Source organism: Pleurodeles waltl, chromosome 5, assembly GCF_031143425.1.
Source record: "Pleurodeles waltl isolate 20211129_DDA chromosome 5, aPleWal1.hap1.20221129, whole genome shotgun sequence".
NCBI lineage: Eukaryota > Metazoa > Chordata > Amphibia > Caudata > Salamandridae > Pleurodeles > Pleurodeles waltl.
This window is the reverse complement of record NC_090444.1, coordinates 1,705,246,309-1,705,266,794: the sequence shown is the minus strand read 5'-3', so window position 1 is coordinate 1,705,266,794 and position 20,486 is coordinate 1,705,246,309. Positions and strand designations below refer to the sequence as shown.

Below are 20,486 nucleotides of genomic sequence, written 5' to 3'. Positions count from 1 at the left end.
TTCACTTTTGAATCTTATGCCGAAATCTGGCCCGCAGTGCGGGCTCTTTAATGTGTGCTCTTGTGAAGTATTCAGTTGAAATTATCCTCCTCCTGCATTCTGGCAACTTTATTCTATTTTTTACAGACACTTGGGCCACCACTGTGTCTAAATTTGATTTTTAGTATTACCTGACCCAATGGGTTTAACATTTTCACCTACCCGCACTGTCCGGAGAGGTGGTGAGGAGTCCATGATTTTTTTAAATTATTCGGATTGTAGATTGCTATAACTGGTCCATTTTAAAGAAGCAGAAGTCTTGGGCTCCACTTCAAAAGGGGCAGCAGGGAATTTTTGTTCAAGGTCTCTTTGCTGTCACCCTCTTGGCCCTTAAAAGTTCTTTTGCACATCTCTTCCCTCCCCTAACCCATCACACTTCAATTTCTTTGTACTGGGTGATTTTAGCATTTGAGTGCAGAGTGAGGGATTATTGACTGCAATGGAGCTTCTGGGCTGTTTGGAAGCTCTAGACTAAAAGCAATATGATTTGGGCCTAACAAACACACTTGGACATACTCCGGATCTCATTTTTGCACTAGAAGGGGATCTCTCGCCTTAAGACAAATCGAGCCCCTTAGTTGGAAGGTTAATGCTGTGATCTTCTTCCAAAATAAAAAAGGCTGAAGAACCGTTGCCGAAAAACGAGGCTAATAAGCCACTGTGTGTAAGATGTAGTTCTAAGCGAATGCTTCAGTCATGCTCTAAAGTCTTTGAGTCTCTAATTAAAAAATGTTGTTGAATTTATTAACTTCTCGATTATTAAAGATCATTACAGTAAAATGATTTATCCATTACCTGCCACCCCCCACCTGTACGGTTAACAAAAGTGCAAACGATCAGCAGTACTTTATCACTCAATTCATGTTTGTGCAATTTTGTTTTGCCATTAAAATTAGGTAACCTGCCCTCGTTGAGGGTAGTACTCTCCTAACAGTTTCAACCCAGAGGTGGTCGCCTCTTAGGGTTTCCCTACATGATGTAGCTGAGGAGCCTCAGAAGACGCCTATTAAGACCCCTGAAATTGGGAGAGGCAGCCTTTTAAGGTTATCCTGCACCCACTCGTGATGGGCCTCACCAAGAAGAAAACTGCTTAAAGCTACCTCTAAATCGGAACACGTCACCAGCCGGGTCATTGCAGCCTAAGCATGTCGAGCGCTAGATGAGCCTACTTCTATCTCGATATTTGAGCAGCCCTTTCTAGCCATCAAATAACATTTTCCTGGCTGGGATGGTACATGAGCCTCTGATTATTCATGGACCTATCCTCTTGGTGAAGGAAAACTATAGCCATTTTCAGCAATAGGTTACAGGTGTTCTGAATAAGACTGTGCTCACTTAAACCAGACTGACTCATGTAAGACATATCAGCGTGCTGGTACACAATTACTAAGGTAAGCCAAACTGCACTGTACAAAATGGGAAAGACTGTGCACAGCAGTTACTTGATAAGAAGTGCTTGAGAACTACACTAAGATTTTAAAAACTGATTTGTGTAGCGAAAGAGGAGAACTATGCTAAAGCTGGTCTGGAGGCTCCAAATTGTTCAAGGAAAATCTTTGAAATTGAACACAGCCTATCGAATCTAGACTGCACCTTGCAAGCAGTCACACCGTTGCAAACCTTGTATGATGAGCTTGTAGAATTTTTAGATTACAAGGTCCATACTATAATTTCCTCCATAACACCATCTTTTTCCCATGCCTAGCCATTGAGTAGGACTTCTGTCTGTTCTCTAAATCTATTGAATACTTTACAGCAAATGTCTGAGGGGGGACTTCAGAGCCTTAGTGCTTTTGACAGCATTGGTTCACCGTTGGATCCTTTGCCACTTAGAGCCAGGAAAGTACTGGCAGGTTTTTTGCAACCCCAGCGTCTAGCAAGCTGTAATCAATCCTTGGCTGAGGAAGTGGTGCCTACAGCTCGGAAAAAGGCATTAGTGTCTCCACTGCTCAAAAAAAATATTGGTGAACCCATTAATACTCAGTAACTATAGTTCCCTCTCTTAGGTACCCTTTCCAGTTAAATTCTAGAAACATTCGACAACAGAAAGCTTTCAGAACATCTCAAACTGTATTTCATTTTGGATGAGGCAGAAGCATGCTTCAGGTCTGCTCATGGAACAAAGTCATCTCTGGTGCCTGCCTTGATCTGAGGATAGTGATTGATAAAGTGCAATAGGCAACTTTAGTGTTAATCGATCTATTGCCCGTCCTTGACTCAGTGAACCACAAGATCTTGATTAGCGGACTAAATAAGGTGGGGTTGAATTGCAGACCTCTTGACTGGATTTGTTCCTCTTTAGAGGATGGACCTGAAGCCTTTCAAATGCACCTTTTCTATTCCTCTTTTAAATCAGTTGAACATGGAGTGCCTCAGGGCTCGGCCCGAAGTCCAACCTTGTTTATTGTGTACTTACATCCTCTTTCTGCACTATTTAGATCTCATGGTATCATTGTTATCGACTATGCAGACAATACTCTGATTTTTAACTCAGCCTAAAGTGGTGACTCCTTCCATATCTGTTTAGTAGATATCACTTCTTGGTTGAGTAACACCTCGTTAAAATTTAATGAATTCAAAACTGAGAATTTTCTGTGCTGCAAGGAAACCCATCCATTGTTTACGTTCTACGTTTTGGCTCCTGCCAGACAGTGAGCCACTGGTTGTATAAACTTTGGTGCGTAACTTAGAAGTGCATTTCGATAGTAATCTCTCTTACTGCACATGTTAATAAAATCTGTTCCTTCTGTTTCCCGTTGTTGTGATTGCTTAGGATAATATAACCATTTTTGTCCCTACCGGCAAGGATGTTGGTGGTTCAAAGCACTATTTTGAGCATATTTGACTATTGTAATGCGTTACTTCCTGTCTCTCCTGCTTACCTACATAAGTGATTGCTACAAATTCAAACCGCTAAACTGACCCTGAAACAGCCAGAATTTGATCCTTTTTAAAGGCTCTTGCTAAGCTTCATTGGCACCCCTTTCGAGAGAGGATTGTCTTCAATGTTTTAGGTATTACCTTCAGAGTAGTGCATAAGATGAGCCCCCTTATTTCTGAAAATAAAATGTATATGCTACTCCTCAACTAGAACCCTGCTATCCTCCAAGGCCTAGCTTGTCTGTGTTCCTTAATTTAAGAAAGTTAAGTCTAGGGGCCGGGCGTTTTCAGTCAGAGCTACACAACTCTTAAACAGCCTGCCACTCTCTGAGATCAAGCTAGGACTTTATGCTATTCAGAAGAACTTTGAGAACCTGGCTTTTACTGAGTTTGTTGCCTTTTCCAGGAATTCCCCCACTTAGGGTGCCAGCACCAGGATGCCTTTGTGGTATCAGTCCCCCTTTTATAAGTGACATTTTTATTTCATTTCGGTAGTGCCTGAACATTGTATTTGGGCTGCTTTCTAGTCCTCTTAAGGCAGATGAAATATTTCCTCATTAGTAACATCATTATTAAGGATCTATTGAGTTCATATTGAGTTATTGAAAGCGACTAAAACATAGAACTCTTCAGAATTGTCTCAGATTTTATACACTTTATTTTGAGATAGGATCTCAGATTGCACTAAAATCGGTTTGAATGTGTCATAATTGACTGCTCAGCACTGTCCCCTTGATATACCTCTGTTAAAAAAAAAAAAATGTTGTCCAGAGATTTTCATTTTTGATTTTTGTTTTTGTATCAGTAGAGAAGTAATTTAGGTTGTGTAGACATTGCTAATCCAGGCCAATTCTTTTCCTGGACAACATTTTTAAGAATGGCAGATGTGTGGCAGTGATGATGTAATATTTCAGTAACCATGAGACCTATATGCTTCACTTTGGTGTCAAAACAAAGATTTTGGGGGTCAAGTAGTCTTCTAGAGACAGACCATAACTCCTCAGAGCAACCGTTCCGCCATTTCCCAAAGTGGAGGTTCCATAATGATGTGTTTTAGCCATCATGTTGGTAATTCATTTTAATATTGTTTTTGTTTCAGGTCATTGGTTCAAATTCTTAAACATGAGCAAAAAAGGTGGTAGCAGAGGATCTTTACCTCTTGACAGTGTTGCTAACTACGAAAATATGAGGATTCCTTCAACAAAGAAAAATGTATGCACAACTAATACGAAAGAAAAGTGAACATCAGCTGTGGCTGGACAGAAGAGAGCTCAAAATGCTGCAGAAATATGGCAGGAATAAGTTCACAAAAGATTGAAACTGGTGGGTGGAGAGGATCAAATATCAAGGGCTAAAAGTCTTATACAATGGAAAAAAGCGTGGGGAAAAAATAGTCAAAAAATAAGAGAAACCACTGAAGCACAACAAGAATCGGAGTCTTCTGAGAAAATGACAACCAAACCCACTATCCATCCACTTAGATCGATAGCTACCCCTGTCCACCTCCAGCAGCTGTTCAAAAAGCAGAGGATCTTCAATGTGTTTAAATGTGGTTTAACCAGAACAGGGGTTAGAGGGGATTGACAAAAGAAAGTATTTAAGTGCCAAAGGGGTAAATATGTTTTTATCTCCAGCTAGTTTCTTCTAAGATGAAGTTTTCAGCCAAATAGCTGAACTAAACAGCAAGGTGAATGTATTTGCAGTGGATTTGTATGCCCACCCGAACTGCATGGGTGTGTGCATTCGAAAATATGAATATGAATGTGAATGTACAATGAGATGCCAGGAGCAACGTAACCGCCAGCCTTCAGTTGAGTTTGCACTTTTTGAAAAAGCAAATGGAATTTTAAAGCCACTCTTGAGTGCTGGCTACAGATTCACACTCCGTGTATCAGAGTAATAATGGTCAACATTGATGAAACTGTATTGATCCATAATAATGAAATTAAAACAATTCTGGTGAGAATGTACAGTGACAGAATTCGTTTTTGTCAGTCGAACAAAAAGAATGATCCACTTATTGTGTTTACAGCTGATTTGACTCCTGATGTTCTTGCTGCCAAAATATCACAAGATGCAGTCAGATCAGAAGGAACCATTTTGAAAAACGTCCTGAAAGATTTTGATTTTTGACTTGATGCCCCAGAGCTTCACAAATTCTGGGAGTCAACAAGAAAGCTTGATGTTTTCTTAACATTTTTTACATTGTTCAATATCTTCAAAGCAAAACTTTTACAAACTAAAGTTCTTGAGTTCTGAACAGAACCTGGCAACATTGATGATGGCTTTGAAGATATAAACGAAGAAGTGGAAGACAATCCCATGAATCGAAAGGCTTATGCTGTGCAAATGCACTGTCTTTCCAAATTGTGTTTTATGAATTACATCACAGCAGAAAGAAAACTCTGCTACATGACTGCCCATGCAACCTATGACAAGTGCAAAAAGAAGAGAGCTAATCACTTGAACGAATAGGATTGGTGTGTCAACATGTTATGACATAGTATGGAGCAGGAACTTGTTAGCAGCTCATGCCATAAAATCTTGTGAATCCGACAGCACACCACTTCCAAGTCACAAGCTATAATCGCTTCTCTTGATAATTGTGATTTTGAAGACAGTCCTTCTTTGTCTGGAACATCCGGCACACATGATACTGCCATAGTGCTTTTTTAAGACTATCATTGAAGTATCTGCTGGAAAATAAGGTGTGTCAGCTGTAGGCTTTAACAAAGCTGCAAAGTTATAACCCAGCTGTCTTGCCAACGTATTCAAAATCACTACAAGCCATCAGCATGTCCCAGTCTACTAGAAAGTTTCAAAGTGGCTGAGGACATGGATCTTCTACCAGATGCTGTGGTCCGCAAAGCTGATTTAACTGAATTTATCGTACTGCTTATTCAGTACGGACTGAAGGATGAAGAAAAGTTAGTTCCTCTGTGGGCTGGAATTCATGCTCTGATCTCCCACAATACCGTCCCACTGAAGAAAGTTGTTCTTTCAATCAGTAATACCATCTCCTGTCACAAACTACTCAGCAGTATACACAGCTCTAAAAAAACTTTCCAAAATGTGCATGCTCTACTTGAAGACCAGCCTATCCTGCCAATTTTCTGTGATAAAGGTGTTTTCCATATTGTAGTTGACATCTTTATGAGCACTCAAGTAGAATTTAATTATCTTTAGCCAATGATGGGTGTTTTCCATATGAGAAAAGTTGCGGTGTGCAAGAAGTTATCTCAGTGGATGTGGCATAGACAATGCACTTATTGAGGCTGAAATCTTTAGAAGCAAAAGTGTCCATTCAGCATTGAGCAGAGCTCTTTATGTTCATTCGTTGCAAGAGATGCTCATATCTGAGTCTATAGAAGCATTGCATTGGAATGTGTTCTGGAAGAAGGTCAAATATGGTTTTGCATATATATTGCCTCAGAAGTGAACAACGCACAGGGTGCACTTCATACAAAAGACATATTACAAAGCCAGGCAATGTTCAGTACATTCATTTCAAAATCAGAGAACCGGGAAACCAAGTTTGTAGAGATTGTCAAGGAATGTGAAGAAAAATTAGCACTTTGCAAGCACTGAGGAAATGTTTTACACATGATAGCTCTAGTGAAAAACGTAGTACATGCTGATCGGGAAGGTGATTAGGAGCTTGCATGTGAAGACTGCGGAGTCATCGATTACTGAGCTTATCTAATTCGATTTCATAAACTACCTTAGAGATCAGTCCTGGTATTTGGAAAGAGTGAAGAAGCTAGAGATGGAAAAACCAAGAAAATTAATCCAAAGACATTTTGTGGTGTAATACCGAGAGGGAAGATTCAATGCTATGGCTGCAGATATGAAACTGGAACAGACGATCCAGAGATCACAGAAGAGCTCCAAGATAATTGTTGGTCAGACAATATAAAAGTGAATATGTTACTTAATAGCAGCTAGTTTACCAAGTCCTTTCTATTTACAATGTTTTCAGATAGGTGACAAATTCAAAGTTAACGGACCATCGTGAAACTGTTCCTTACCATGAACCTGTGGGAAAGAGGGGAAAGTTTTAATAAACATGTTGAAAACCTTCATTTCATACATTAGCGAGGAAACCCCTTTGAAATGACTGTTCCTGTGCGACTACATAACTTCAGGGCCAAACAATATGTGGATAATGATATAAAGACACGTCTATTAGATATCCTGGAACTTAGATCTAAACTATATGCAGAACTGAAGCTGGAGAGATTTGTATTGAAAGAGAAAAAGCCGTTTAACAATCACTAAAGCTAAACATCCACACTTTAATTGACATAGCAAGAGCTTCGTCCAACCAGCCACTACAAGACAGGTTATGAAAATGCATCTTTCGCAAGCAAATAGAGCGATGGATGGACGGAGCAAAACAAAGGGGTGAATTTATCAATGGCATTCTGTTGTATGACCTTCCAACAAACACAATATTTGATAGACATGCTACAACCAAACTAGTATAGCACAAACTCCGTTCAAGAGCTCAAAAAAAAAAACTTTCACCTCAAGAATTTCAATTGGAAAAGGTATCCTCATTGAAAACTGCTGTTGTTGTGGACTGTGTGTCACAGTTGAGAATGATCAAGATTTCATCCATGCAAAACTACAGAGAGTTTGTTCAGACTATTCTACAGATATCAAAGTAAGTGTGCAAGAACTGCACATTGTCTTTCACAGTTATCTTGAACTATCTGGCAAAGAATGTGACAAAATCCGACAAATGTCTACAAGTGGAACAATTGACATTGCTTGCATCAAAAATTCAACGCCTATACCAGTGCAACTTTGTGAATTCTGGTCATCAACATCAAAACAAGATGAACTTGGAGATATTAACTGGCCAAAACATGGCTAATGCTTCAGTGAACATTGAATTTCCAATTATTGCAAGTGGAATGATCGTCAGTGAGGAGTTGGTGCTTGCAGAGATATATTCCAAAGGGACGGGCCATATTGTTCAAGAACCTAGCAAATTGAAGGAAGCTGACCTTTGTTTTATGGCACATGTTGAGTGGGCTGTTCGAAATGAGTCCAATCGAGTCGTACTGTCAAATGACACAGATGTTATTATTGTGCTACTTAGATTAGTTGCAATTTTCATAGGTCAAGGATTGTCAGAGTTATGGATACATTATGGAACAGGTGAGAAGAGACACTCAATCCTGCTTCAAATTCTGTACAAGAAACTTGACCCAGAGATACCCAGTGTTCTTATCAATGCACATATTCTTACAGATGATGACACTGAGCAAAAATGGAACAAAACTTTGAGGTTTAACTGCTGCACCTGTGAAGTTTCTAAAAGGATTTGCTGAGACAGAAGAAGAAGGTGACTTTAAAGACATAGGAAAAAAAGATTGTGTGTGGGGGAAAATGAGTTTTGTCACCCATTTGACTATGTTCGATACAGTGAGTTCAAGAGATGAGTCCCTCTATGTGACCTTCCACCGATGTCATATTCTGTGTGTAGACACGTTAAGAGTGTTCTACTTGATCAGAAGATGTGTAAATGTTTTGGATCATACATATGTACAGAAAGATCCGTGTGAATTTGGTTGGGAAGATATTGATTGGGTTCTTAAACCTTCAAAATTTCTAAAGCCTCTAACCACAGGACTTAAACATACATGTACTTGCAAAACCTGTGCTACAGAAAGATGTCCCTGTTGATACGTTGTCCTCAAATGTTAAACGTTCAGCAGCTGTACCGTGAGCAATTGCCAAAACAAATAAAGCGAACAATGAAAATGTCTAAAACAGCAGTAAATATTATTTTTTGTACATTCAGATCATTAACATTGTTTGGTGTATACATAAAAGGATTAAAAAACATTTTCTATTCTATATATGTCTCTTCTTCCTCTTTTATAGAAGCCATTTTAGAAAATGGCAGACGGGTTGCTTTGAGGAGTTATTTTCTGTCTCTTTCAAACTATATGACCCCCCAAAAGCTATATTTTGAGACGAAATGAAGTATATAGGTCTCATGGTTCATGAAATATTACATCATCACTGCAGCACATCCACCATTTTTAAAAAAGTTGCCTAGAAAAGTGTCCCAGATCAGCAATGTCTACCCAAGCTAAATTACTTTTCTATACAATCTCTAGACAACAATTTTTTTGTGGAAGTGTATCGGGGGCCGGGATTAGTCTAGCTTATTGAGAAGGTTCCACCACTATCTAACAGAATTGATGACAGCTACTCACTGCATCCTGCTGGACCTATGCCCATCTACAACCGTGATTTAGTTTCCCCCCCCACCCCCCAATTAATTAGGAACCTCATTACTTCTCAGAAACTTGCAAAAAAGCCTAGTAAAAGCTCATCTGAGAAACTGTCAACAGACCCAAAAGATGTTAGGACTTTGAAAGGCAATTTTATTATTACCCTACCTAACTGAATATCTAGAGTTGTGGTTCTTAACATTTTGACTTCTGTAAGCACCCACCTAATTCCTACTGGAATCCAGGGACTCCCAACTGAGTCATTTACTGGAAGCTGGAGTCCCCAGCCTAAGCAGTCTAGATTATTTTTACCTCAAAACAGATTACAAAAATACAGACGCAAGCATTCATCAAAAGTACAGAAATTATTAAATATGTTATTTCATTGGAAAATTAAAAAAAATAAAACTGTTAATTTTATTGGGGGGAGTAGTGTTTATTTATATTTAATTTAGGCTACCCAGCATCCATATTATATTCCAATTGATGCTTTTGCACTGCTCCCATGAATAAACCTGAGGATACTAACTGAATCTTTAGCTCCTAATTTCAAATCCCTTCACATTTACAAAACATTTGAAAACGTAATTTTTTACGTTTTCCTTCTTTATTTACATAAATGGTGTTAAGCCTTTAATACTACTTAATTTTCTAAGCATTCACTGACCCCTCCAGTCTGCATTGCAGACCTGTGGGGGCACTCCTTGTTCCCTACATATTAATTACAAGCTGATGCCACAAAGTATTGATTTCTGTGCAGTATTTTAGGTTATGATTTCAATATACGAATTACCATTTGCTGTTTGATCTTTGTGCCATAAAAATGTAATCGTATAAATGTTGTGAAGATAATGTTCCTTTTTCTACATGTATTGTTTGATTTTTCAACGGAAGGTTCAGTTTTAAAACATGTTCAGTTGAAATTGTACTTAAAATATTGCGTAATTCACAAAATGTTTTAGATACCCCATCACATTCTAGCATCCTTGTATCCAGTTCTAGGGCTCTACGAATGCTAAATCCTTTTTGCAGGATATTCATAAATGGGCTGTAGGAAAATGCTTCAAAAGAATAAGTACATATTCAGATTAGAGTTTAAGGAATATATGCTTTGTATTTGGAGGCACTATTTGCTGATGGTCTGAGTCAATGTCTCGCTGTTGAACATCATGCTATTTTTTTTTCTTCATGACTCCTGCTTACTTCATTCTTTCTAACTTTTGTAAGTGCAGTCAGCGACACATCCACTATGTAGAATCTGCTCCATTAACAGCTAAATACTACACAGGAAGTATTGTATCCTTTCATCTCTAGCCCGGGATTAGCATATGAGTGATTGCTTTTCCAAATAACTCCTCGATTTTAAATTACATTTATTATTGACTTTTTATTTAAAATTTTTAATAAAGTACAAAACATGCCAGTCAGGACTGTGGGACAAGAGTAAAATAGAAATTCATAAGCGCAACAATTTTAATTACACCGCTGGGCTTGAATGACCACTAAATAAAGTACAATATTCATAGCATTTAACATGTGATTCCAGCTCAGTTATAGTCATATATGCTAATTATGCACCATAATCAAGTTTTAATAGAAGACAGTCAGTTTTCCTTTGATAGTTCAGAAGCAGAATATAAACTTAATGAGTTGGAATTTCTAAAAATCGAGCTGCTGTATAAAATGTCTGAAAAAATACCTTCACCAATTTTTGGGACAGTGATGAGTCTTACTTGGTGATAATGTGACCCAACAGAAAGCCCAAGTGTTGCAGACAAACAGATTTCAAGATCAGTTCCATTCAGGTTATAAAACTTAATTTAAATGAGACTTAAGGCGCTGGTACCACAGAGTGCAAGCAGGCACCTGACACAAAGGGCTTCAGAGAACTGACAGGGGTTTGCTACTTGCCAATGGACTTAGCAGAATCATCAGAAATGGGTATAGTGCTATCCTTTGTTAGAATTAAAACCAAATTCAGACCATTCCTTTGGTCTTAACAAGCAAGACAAGTAAATGTTGAGTTTTAGTAATATACTTTCTTACATAAAAGCCCCATTTAGAAATGACAACTCTGTTGACATCGTTTTTGAGGGGAACATAAAAGATGCTAATGACTAATTAAAACTCATTGTTACTGTTTGTAGTGCTTCAGGGTGGTAGATCTTTATAAAGATTTTGCTTTTGATTCCAGGTAAAATTCTATTTTATGAATAAGTGCTTCTAGGTCCAACTTTATTAACATTACATCCCCTGACTCTGCTTAAGGTACTTTGACATGACTGTCTGAAGTGAGTACCAAAATGTCCTTATTTAAAAAAATACTAAGGTTGAAGGGAGCAATAACGTTTCACCTCCCTACTCTTAGAGTAGGCAATTCTGCATACAGAATAAAAATGCCTTGAGAGAGCAGGGGCCCCTGTTCTCTTCCCCTCTCAGTATCACACTCACCTGTGGTTTAATGTGATCTGTAGCATTCACTTGGGCATAAACATTTTAAATTACCCTTAACATCTGGAAATTTATTCAACATTTTTCGGTGCTTCCTATAGGTATCTTTAGGTGATTCCTTCAAAAACATGTTCAGGATTTATCACTAATATTGACAAAATAGCACTAGGAGGCCCACACAGAGTCAGCAGTAAAGACTACTTTTTATGTTAGCTCTGAAATATTGTAGTTTTGTCTGTATGGGTGAGGGATAGGTTGTTTTATTAGCTAAGGTATTTTAACATATCTACCTCAAGGATAAACAGTTTTAAAAGGCCTTCCTTTGATTCAAAGTAAGGTTATTTTGGGAACTACTGTCCTCCAAATGCTGGGTTAATGCATGCTGTTGATCACTAGCTCGCGCCAATGGTGTCTCCATCTACACCAGTTCCACTACGAGTGTGATCTTAAAGACATCATCTGGATCCCTTTAACACTGCTATGGATCTTCATTAGTGGTCGGTAGAGAAGAACGTATCCTCTGGGCAATGCTTTTGCCCACCACCACCACTGGACTCAGCGGTGAAAGGTGCCTCCACATAGGCGTGTGGGCCCATCTTGAGAAACTAGAGTTAGAGGTCTCTGAAGGAGCTAGGATTACATATAATTTTGCTCGAACTGCTGGTGATTCTCCTGGACTTCAAGAACTTACTGTCCTGTTCTCGCAGTCAATCTCTCCAGGTCCTGCGAACAAATTATGACAATGTGATACGTGAACCCGCAGGGTGGCATGGGCTCTTATCGTCTGTACCTGGAAGTACTGGGGTTCTGGTTCTAGATTCAGGCATCCAGATTGCCCACCATCTGGCAGGCTCCTTGGGAAAGAAAAAAAAAAAAAAAGACTTATTCAACTTTGTCTTGCTGACCATGAGTGGCATCTCCCCCCACAGGTAGTACAAACAAAAACCGTCTTTGCCTTTTGGGGCCGCTCCATTTTCCTTGGGAATCCTTTTTAGCTGATGTACAATTTTCCATTGCACATTTAATCTCATATCCTTGATTCCCCAAATGCAGATGAAGCTGCATCAATATTGGACAGAAGTAATTCTTCTGACCCGGATTGGCCGAGAATGGTGTAGTATACAGAGCTTCAGACAGTCTATGCATCCCCTCCTCTTCAGCTCCCACTCAGAGTGGACCTCCTTTTGCAGAAAGAGGGGTAGGTCTTGCATCCCAATCTTCTGAGTCTCCACATTCTTGCTAGGTTGACTGGGTTAGTTTTATTTACTTCCAGAGTTGGTCGACTTCATCTTTTTTGTGCTTATCCTTCTGGGACATCAGCCCCCGCTCACGTTTCCCAGGCAAGCAGGTTCTGAGAACCAAGGCGGCTGTCCTTTTGAATTTTGTTAAATCATTCTTTGTGGGTCAGTCTATTATTCGTCTCACCTTTTCGCCCTCTGCTCTACCTCTCCTAGGAGGAGAGGCTAAATAAGCTGGAATAGTGTAAGGCATCAGTTACTGTGTCAACAGGACCATGGATTTTCAGTCTGAAGACCAACATGTCAGTTTAATAGGTAACAAAACAGACAATCATGATCTGTTATGCCCTCAAGAAGGAATCCCCCCCCCTTGAAGGTATCAGGGCTCACTCCTTCAGAGCAAATGCAACTTCTTCAGCATTATCAAAGTGTGGGGCCTGTTTCAGAAATATGGTCTCTTGAAATGTGTGCTTGAAATCACACATTTGCCAAGCATTGGAGCTTAGTTTTGAAAGTTGGTCAAAACTTCTGAACCAAAAGTTCCTTATCCAGGGGATGTTCAAAAGGGGATGAATCTGCAGAAAGATTGTCATCAGAAGTAATTTGTTGTTGTGTTTTCTTACCCAAAACGACTTCTATGAGACTTCTATTGTTTTCAGCATAGAATCCTCTTTTCCAGTAGTGTTAAATCTACACTTCCTCTTGAGTACTGGACCTGTACTAGAATCAGGTTTCACTCGGGTATTCATTTTCAAGTCAAACTGTTTTCTTAAGTTGACTATTTGTCTTGTTGCACAAATGGTACATTTTATTTATTCATTATTAATGCAGTTCGGAGTATGTAATAAGTGTAACGGAATGATATGCAAATTCAAATGAAATATGAAAACATATTTCACCAAGAGAAAAATAGCATGACAAATAACTAAACATGACGGACTATATACGTTGAGTGGTTATGCATGGAGTCCTGTAAATATGGTGTGGTTTAATTTTATTGAGGGTGAAGGCATTACAAGCAGAGGGTCTTTTGTTTTTTTAACTTAGTCTACTGATGTGGGAAAGGAGGTGTCTTCCTAAGTCTGGATACTAAGCTATAATAGACTATTGGGCATATATCAAAATGTTTGAGTTACTAGTGTGCCACTGCAGGACAGTGTTGAAAAGGAGTAACTTATGAAGTCATTGCAATTCAGGTGTGTGCTATTCTATGGGGGTCAGAGGGAAAGCTAGGTGGGGATGATCATACTTTTAGGCACCTTTCCCTTTCTACATTTTTATTCTTTTTTTTAATTGAATATCTTCATCCTTTACAAAAGTGTCAGATGTTTTGTGTCCAGTTGATAATTATTAACCAGTGTATATAGCGGTTTTATGCGGGTTTTTTTTACTTGATTTTTTAGGATCGAGTTTTGATGACGTAATACCTACCTCGGATAATTTATCACATCCCACTGCAAACAGACCCAAAATGCAAGGGAAGAGGTTGCCGGGTCGTTTTAATGGCAGTCATTCGGTGAGTATGTTTCTGTTATTTCTTTTGGTTTAAAGAATATGTTGGCTATGACTGAAACATTTTCTTTGAATAGTAAATGCCTGAGAAAATGGTCTGCAGTTCTGCATCAGATTGCTCATTGAGTTTTTATGACTGCAGATATGAAGAGATATCTTGTTTCCCTAAAACATTTTTTACACTTGAATCTGTGGACCATTATTTTGCATAATGCTTTTCACAGCTCCTCTTAGTCAACTGTATGAACCAAATATAAAATAATGTCCATGATGGTTAGTGTTCAGCATCTCCTGGTATGGTGCAGAAGGCAAGAGTTTCATAAATTTGAAATTGCACAGATATGTTTCCTTGATTGTTCAGGCATGCAGAATTTGGTTTTGTAGACCGCTCCAAGCCCCTACCCCCCAGTACTAAGTACTCAGTCAGTGTACAAAGCCGAGACATAAAATCAGTTGGACTCCAAGCTCCCCACAACTCACTGAGCAATATGAGCACAACATGGTTTATATAACGAACAGCCCCTTGAGACTTTAAAGAGATAGCTAGTGGAACCCATACCCTCTTTCATTGAAGAATAACACACTCAACACAAGGAATACATTTTAAAGGTTTATTTTACAATCAAACACCTAATGCAGTGCACAGGATGTGAACTGTAAATACAATAAAGCAAAATGGCAGCAGCAACGCTTAAAGTCCTCCATTAAATGGAAAACTCCAACATAATTGCTGTTACCCATTTATACAAATTCTACTACTACATCTAAGCGCTAAGCTAATTTTAACACTACAGAAAATAAAAACAGAGTTTCAGAGAGGGTTCACACTCACATACATATTTGAACAATAAGGTTTGTGTTTGATATAATAGCAAGACCTCCTGTTCTTTTTTTGAAGCCAGTTGCACTGATACGTTCAGCAAGCAAAGGCCATCGCCTCCCTTCCCAGTAGCCTTCAGTTACTATTGGTGATATGATTTTGCACGTCATGTCCTGCCGTCTTAGTGGGAAGGCTCCCCTGTAACAGCTCACTTTTTATGCTCAGCTTTTACAACATTATTTCACAGTTGTTGAAACCTTTAGAGCATTAGTAGAGTGGCCTGTTGCCATTTTACTTATTTTCATTCTCCAAAACGGTTTGTTTAAAAAAGACAATAAATAAGGCATATAGTTATCAACCCTCTAGTAACTTCAGAAATCAATAAGAACTATTGCGAAACTGAGCAGTCCGCTTTTAGATTAAATACTACAGTTATATTGAAGAAAAATGCTTGTCATTGTGTGTAGCACAATAACAAACTAAGGGGGTCATTATGCCGAACTCATAGCCGCCACTTCACTTCCAATGCGATGAAGCCCCCGTCGGCCTTATTATGATCTTCCCACTGGGCCAGCAGGCGGAAACAGTGTTTCCGCCCGCCGGCCCAGCAGGAAACTGCGCCTTTACATTGACGCCGGCTCCTAATGAAGCCGGCGCCAATGTGGCGGTGCGGCGAGTGCAACAGCACCCGTTGCGCATGTCACTGCCCGTAATGTGGGCAGTGAAATGCACGACGGGCTGTGCATTGGGGCCCCTGTACTGCCTATGCCAAGTGCTTGGGCAGTGCAGGGGCCACCAGGGGGGCCCCGAGACACCCATTCTGCCAGCCTTTCCCACCGGTGTAAAGCACCCAGAAAAGGCTGACAGAATGGGACTCCTAATCCGCAGCTGCCTTGTTGGATTTGAAACACCGAGACCACCAGGCTGCCTGTTGGTGGCGTTTCCACCGTGCCGCCACAGTCATAATATGGTGGGCGGACCACCACTATCGTGTTGGTCCATGGACCGCCAGACTCATAATGAGGCCCTATATGTGCATTCTGTTAATCACATGTATTTACTTTGAGTAGCACGTAAATCAAAGAACTGACGAGGGAAAAGACATAATATTCATAACAGCCCTTTAAAGAAGTAATCAGATATTTAATCTGCACTCTTGATATCAGTTAGTCTGTCCATTGTGAATCTAGAGAACTCGTAGGGAGAAATTGTGTGCTTGTGTGATGTACATCATAGATCACATTCAAAACTTAATATCGGAACTACAGTCCGATTACTGATAAAAATGTCCTTTTTCTGGTAGCTTTTTTGCTATGTTTAATCTGTACAAGCAGAACCTTGTTGTAGGTCGCTGTTGATTAACACTTTTTGTTTTGTCAAGATAAATCATTTCAGTTTTTATTTATTTTGTATGCTAGTGATGGCACAATATTACACTTTTTTTTTTTTTTGAACAGCAGTACAGTACTGTTGACCATCTTTAATGGGAAGACCTGTGACAATGTGGATCCTATATATAATTTGCCTGTAGAGCTATCAAAATTCTAGTTAATATATATTCTAATGGATCCAGCTGAACCTGATATGAAACAAGTAGTGGAACTGTGAGAAGGAAGGAACATCAGTGTGTACAGCCACTACCAATAACGTAGGCATGACATAGGTCATTCTTCATTTGGAATGCCCTGCTTTTAATCCATTGTGTGATCATAAATAGCTGATATTTAAAGTGCTGGCAGTAACTGAAAATGAACACAAATGACAACTCAGGTTCACTATAACATTAGAGCGAAAACTCGCCTAATCACCTAAGTGGTTGCTCTCTTTTTCTTTAGGGTACTTCACTTGGGTCTTACATATATAGCACATGTGCTTCTCTATCCGTTAATACTTCTCAGATGATTTCAGTGAGATTGCACTGTTAAAGGCAGGTTAATATTATGATGTTAGATGCACACATTATGTGGGCATAAATTAATGTTTGTCCAATTTGTTTGTATTCAAGCACTATAAATACCACCTATGTGTGCATTGGAGCACTACATAATAGGAAGGGCAAAGATAACTAAGAGAATGTTTAAATGGTGTCACATAAATTACATCTGACTAGAAGGATGAATGAATGATGGTACATAAAGCAGGATTACTACAGGAAAAGGAAGAGGTATTGGAAAGGCCATGCTAGATTATAGTATTTTTAAGCAGCAGCTAACAAATGATAACACCACTATTATTCCTAATAGAAGATGTGTGTGAACATCAAGGAGACCAGTAACGTTAAAGATTTCACCATCTCCTCCTCTCTTTCGGGACGTTCCCTGTGAAGGCATTTAATGTCATGTGTACTGTTCAAATATAAGGCACTCTGCATGTTTGTCATTGAACCCTGGCTTTCAAGAGATTTACCATTAAGAATGTCTTCTCCATAGCTGGCTATTTTCCATACGAAGAGTGTATGCTTACTCCCCTGTGTGTGGCGCATTCACCTATGAATGATTTTGTATCTATAGTAGTGCTTCCAGAAACTGAATATTTTGCATAAGTCACACACTGCCACAAGGCTCACACTTGCCTAAAGATATTCCAATTAAGAACCATCTTTCTTCAAGAATTATTTTCACTAGATATTCTCTTGCACTTAAGCGTAGAACATTTCATATTCCTCAGAGTAATACTACAACTTTGAATCTTTAAGGGAAGCATAGTTAACAGTTTCTCCAAAAGTGTCTCTATTGAGATAGATGACTTTGGCACCCCTCATGGAGTGCTAACCGAAGGAGGAACAAAAATCGATTAATTGCGCTTGCTACACCTCAAACGAGGTTGTTGTTGATGTGGGAGCATCAAGGTCTGCCAGAGCCCTTTGTGATGTTAGTATTTCAGCTAATTGAGCCCTGTATGATATTATACATGTATCATTTGTCTCTAGACTTCACACCTGGCATTGTAGACGCTTCCAGACTTAAGATCACTTTTTAAAAAAAATAGGAATGAGAGGTCAGTTCTGTTTTCACTCAGAAGTGGTTCTTCAACTTACTCATCTGCACCTTTTGATGGAGAAAGTTTAAAACAAAAAGAGAGAGAGAGGGAGCTGCAAAATATGTAGCACTTGAGCAATGTTTTAGTGAGTGCAAGTGTCTTGGCTGCTCTTGTAGATGTGATAGATGTTTGGGGGTCAGTGCAAAGATGTATGGACAGTCTCCCTAATCAGGTGTCTCCAATGAGTAGCTTGTGGGCTACTAGTAGCTCTCGAGCTACCCATAAGTAACTCTCCTGTGTGCAGCCCAACCTGCAAAAACTGTAAAGTGTATATTTAAAACAAACATGTAAACTTGTCTGATGTGGTCAGTATTACAATTCTAATAATAATCACAGCAGTGGATGATTTTCATTGAATATAAGTATCTTTTACTACAGAAAAGGTTGGAGCCCCCTGCTCTAAATAAAAGTATATGTTTATTGGCTTGTGTGGCTGTAGATACACATGTGCTGCATACTTCCACCATCTAGTGTTGGGTCCGGAAGGTTGCAAGTTGTTTTTCTGGTCACGATGTATAGTGACTCCTCCTCTTGCTTGTAATGCACATGGGCCTCAACTCGATCTTCAGATTTTCTTCCACTGTCTGATCCAGTTGTGTTTTCACCAACCTCCGGTTCGGCCATGTTAGGCTCTTTCCGTAGGGAAACCTCCAATTTGTCAGTATTGTCATCAAACTTGTTATTCCACTCCTTTGCGTTCTGGGACAGAAAAAAATTCCATTTGGAGTGACACAATTTGATGGAGGCCCTTTGGGCTGCCATTTTTTCTATTCCACACCTCGAAGAATGAAATCCTAATGAAACGGATGCTTCTCCATTTCTGTCCGAAGTGTCACTCGAAATTTTGGAGGAAAGATCTACACCAGGTCTGCAACCTCTGCCTATTGCCGGAGCATTGAGAAGAAGACTGTGAAGCCTGTTAGTCTTTCCAGTCGAAAAAGACACTGTGAGATCTGAGAGCCCGCCGCCGAGTAATGCAGAGGAAAGAAGTCTAGGAAGCATCCGTTAATTTCGGTCTGCAAGACCCCATGTCTGACTATGAACAGGAGCAGGAACTCCACAAGGCTTCAGCGGCTGAAGAGGAGGCGTTTTCTGTCCATGATTTGGACTCTGAAGTAGACATAACTCTTGAGATGCAGGAGATTCCTCCAGGTCAACCAACCGTGAGTATGACTCCACCTGCTTTGACCAAAAAGCCCACATGCACAGAAGCAAAGGCTATTGAGCCACCACTGCTCTCGGGCAATGGCAGGCATCGAAAGACTCAATCGTATGCCACGCCATTGAGCTCAACACAAACCCGAAGCATAAACCTTCTACCTTGGTACCGAGCTGAACACCTCCTGCTTTAGCCCCAGAAAACGTCCTCGTCTTACTCAGCACCAATTGTTTTGGCACCAAAAAAACTCCCTGCCTCGGCACCAACCTGTTGGTAACCGAATGTTAAGAGTTTTTATGAAACTGACTCTCCCTGCAGCCTCTGAGTCGAAAATATCCGGAGCCCAGACTTCAAAGAATGAAGCAACAGGTCCATGCCAAGCAGTCACAACTGGATATACAGCCACACACAGGGAGAGTGCTGGTTAAAGCTGTTGTTACTGCCCCTTCAAAATGGCAACTTTGTTTTGAAAAGGCAATGGTCCACCTATGCTTCCAGTCAAACAAACCAGAATAGAGAAAGTCTTGGTCGAGATCCACCCATCTCTACCTACATCTCCAGCACCAATCACTCTACCACCACCACGTACTCCTCCTCCACCATATTAGGGTCACCCCCTTGACATCTCTCCACAGGGCTCCCTTGCATTCAAACACAGACCCTTGGTCACAATATGATGGGGACACATACAAAGACAATGACCAGCTAGACCTCCTCCACTGGGCGATACAATCTCTTTTCAAGAAATAATTTGGAAGGTAGCCACAAAATATCAGGTGCCTCTTTATAAAGAGCCCATTGAAGGCAACTTCCCTTTCGAGGCACTCACTACCTCACATAAGTCTACACGCTAAAGGGGTTGTTGAGGCATGCAGATGATATCTTTCAGGACCCCGCTACAGCATGCATTATCACTCAGCGGGTGGAGAAAAAATAAAAGGTCTCCCCATTCAACCTAGGTTTTATTAAGTCACATTCCTGCTGACTCTAGTCGTATCTAATGCCAGAAAAAGAGCACACTCACAAGCCGCCCATGACGCTCATGTTCTTGATAAGGAAAGCAAGCTCATTGATGCTTCTGGCGAGTGTGTTGCTGC

The 20,486-nt window shown here is 39.8% G+C and overlaps 1 protein-coding gene across 1 annotated transcript in view; it reads left to right on the top strand.

The window, feature by feature from the left end:
• The window catches only part of CD2AP (CD2 associated protein), a 470,782-nt gene that overhangs the window by 345,655 nt on the left and 104,641 nt on the right, over positions 1-20,486 (top strand). The window contains exon 14 of the mRNA XM_069236053.1: positions 14,263-14,375. Within this exon, the coding sequence (XP_069092154.1) occupies positions 14,263-14,375 (113 nt within the window). The remainder of the gene's footprint in view (positions 1-14,262; positions 14,376-20,486) is intronic.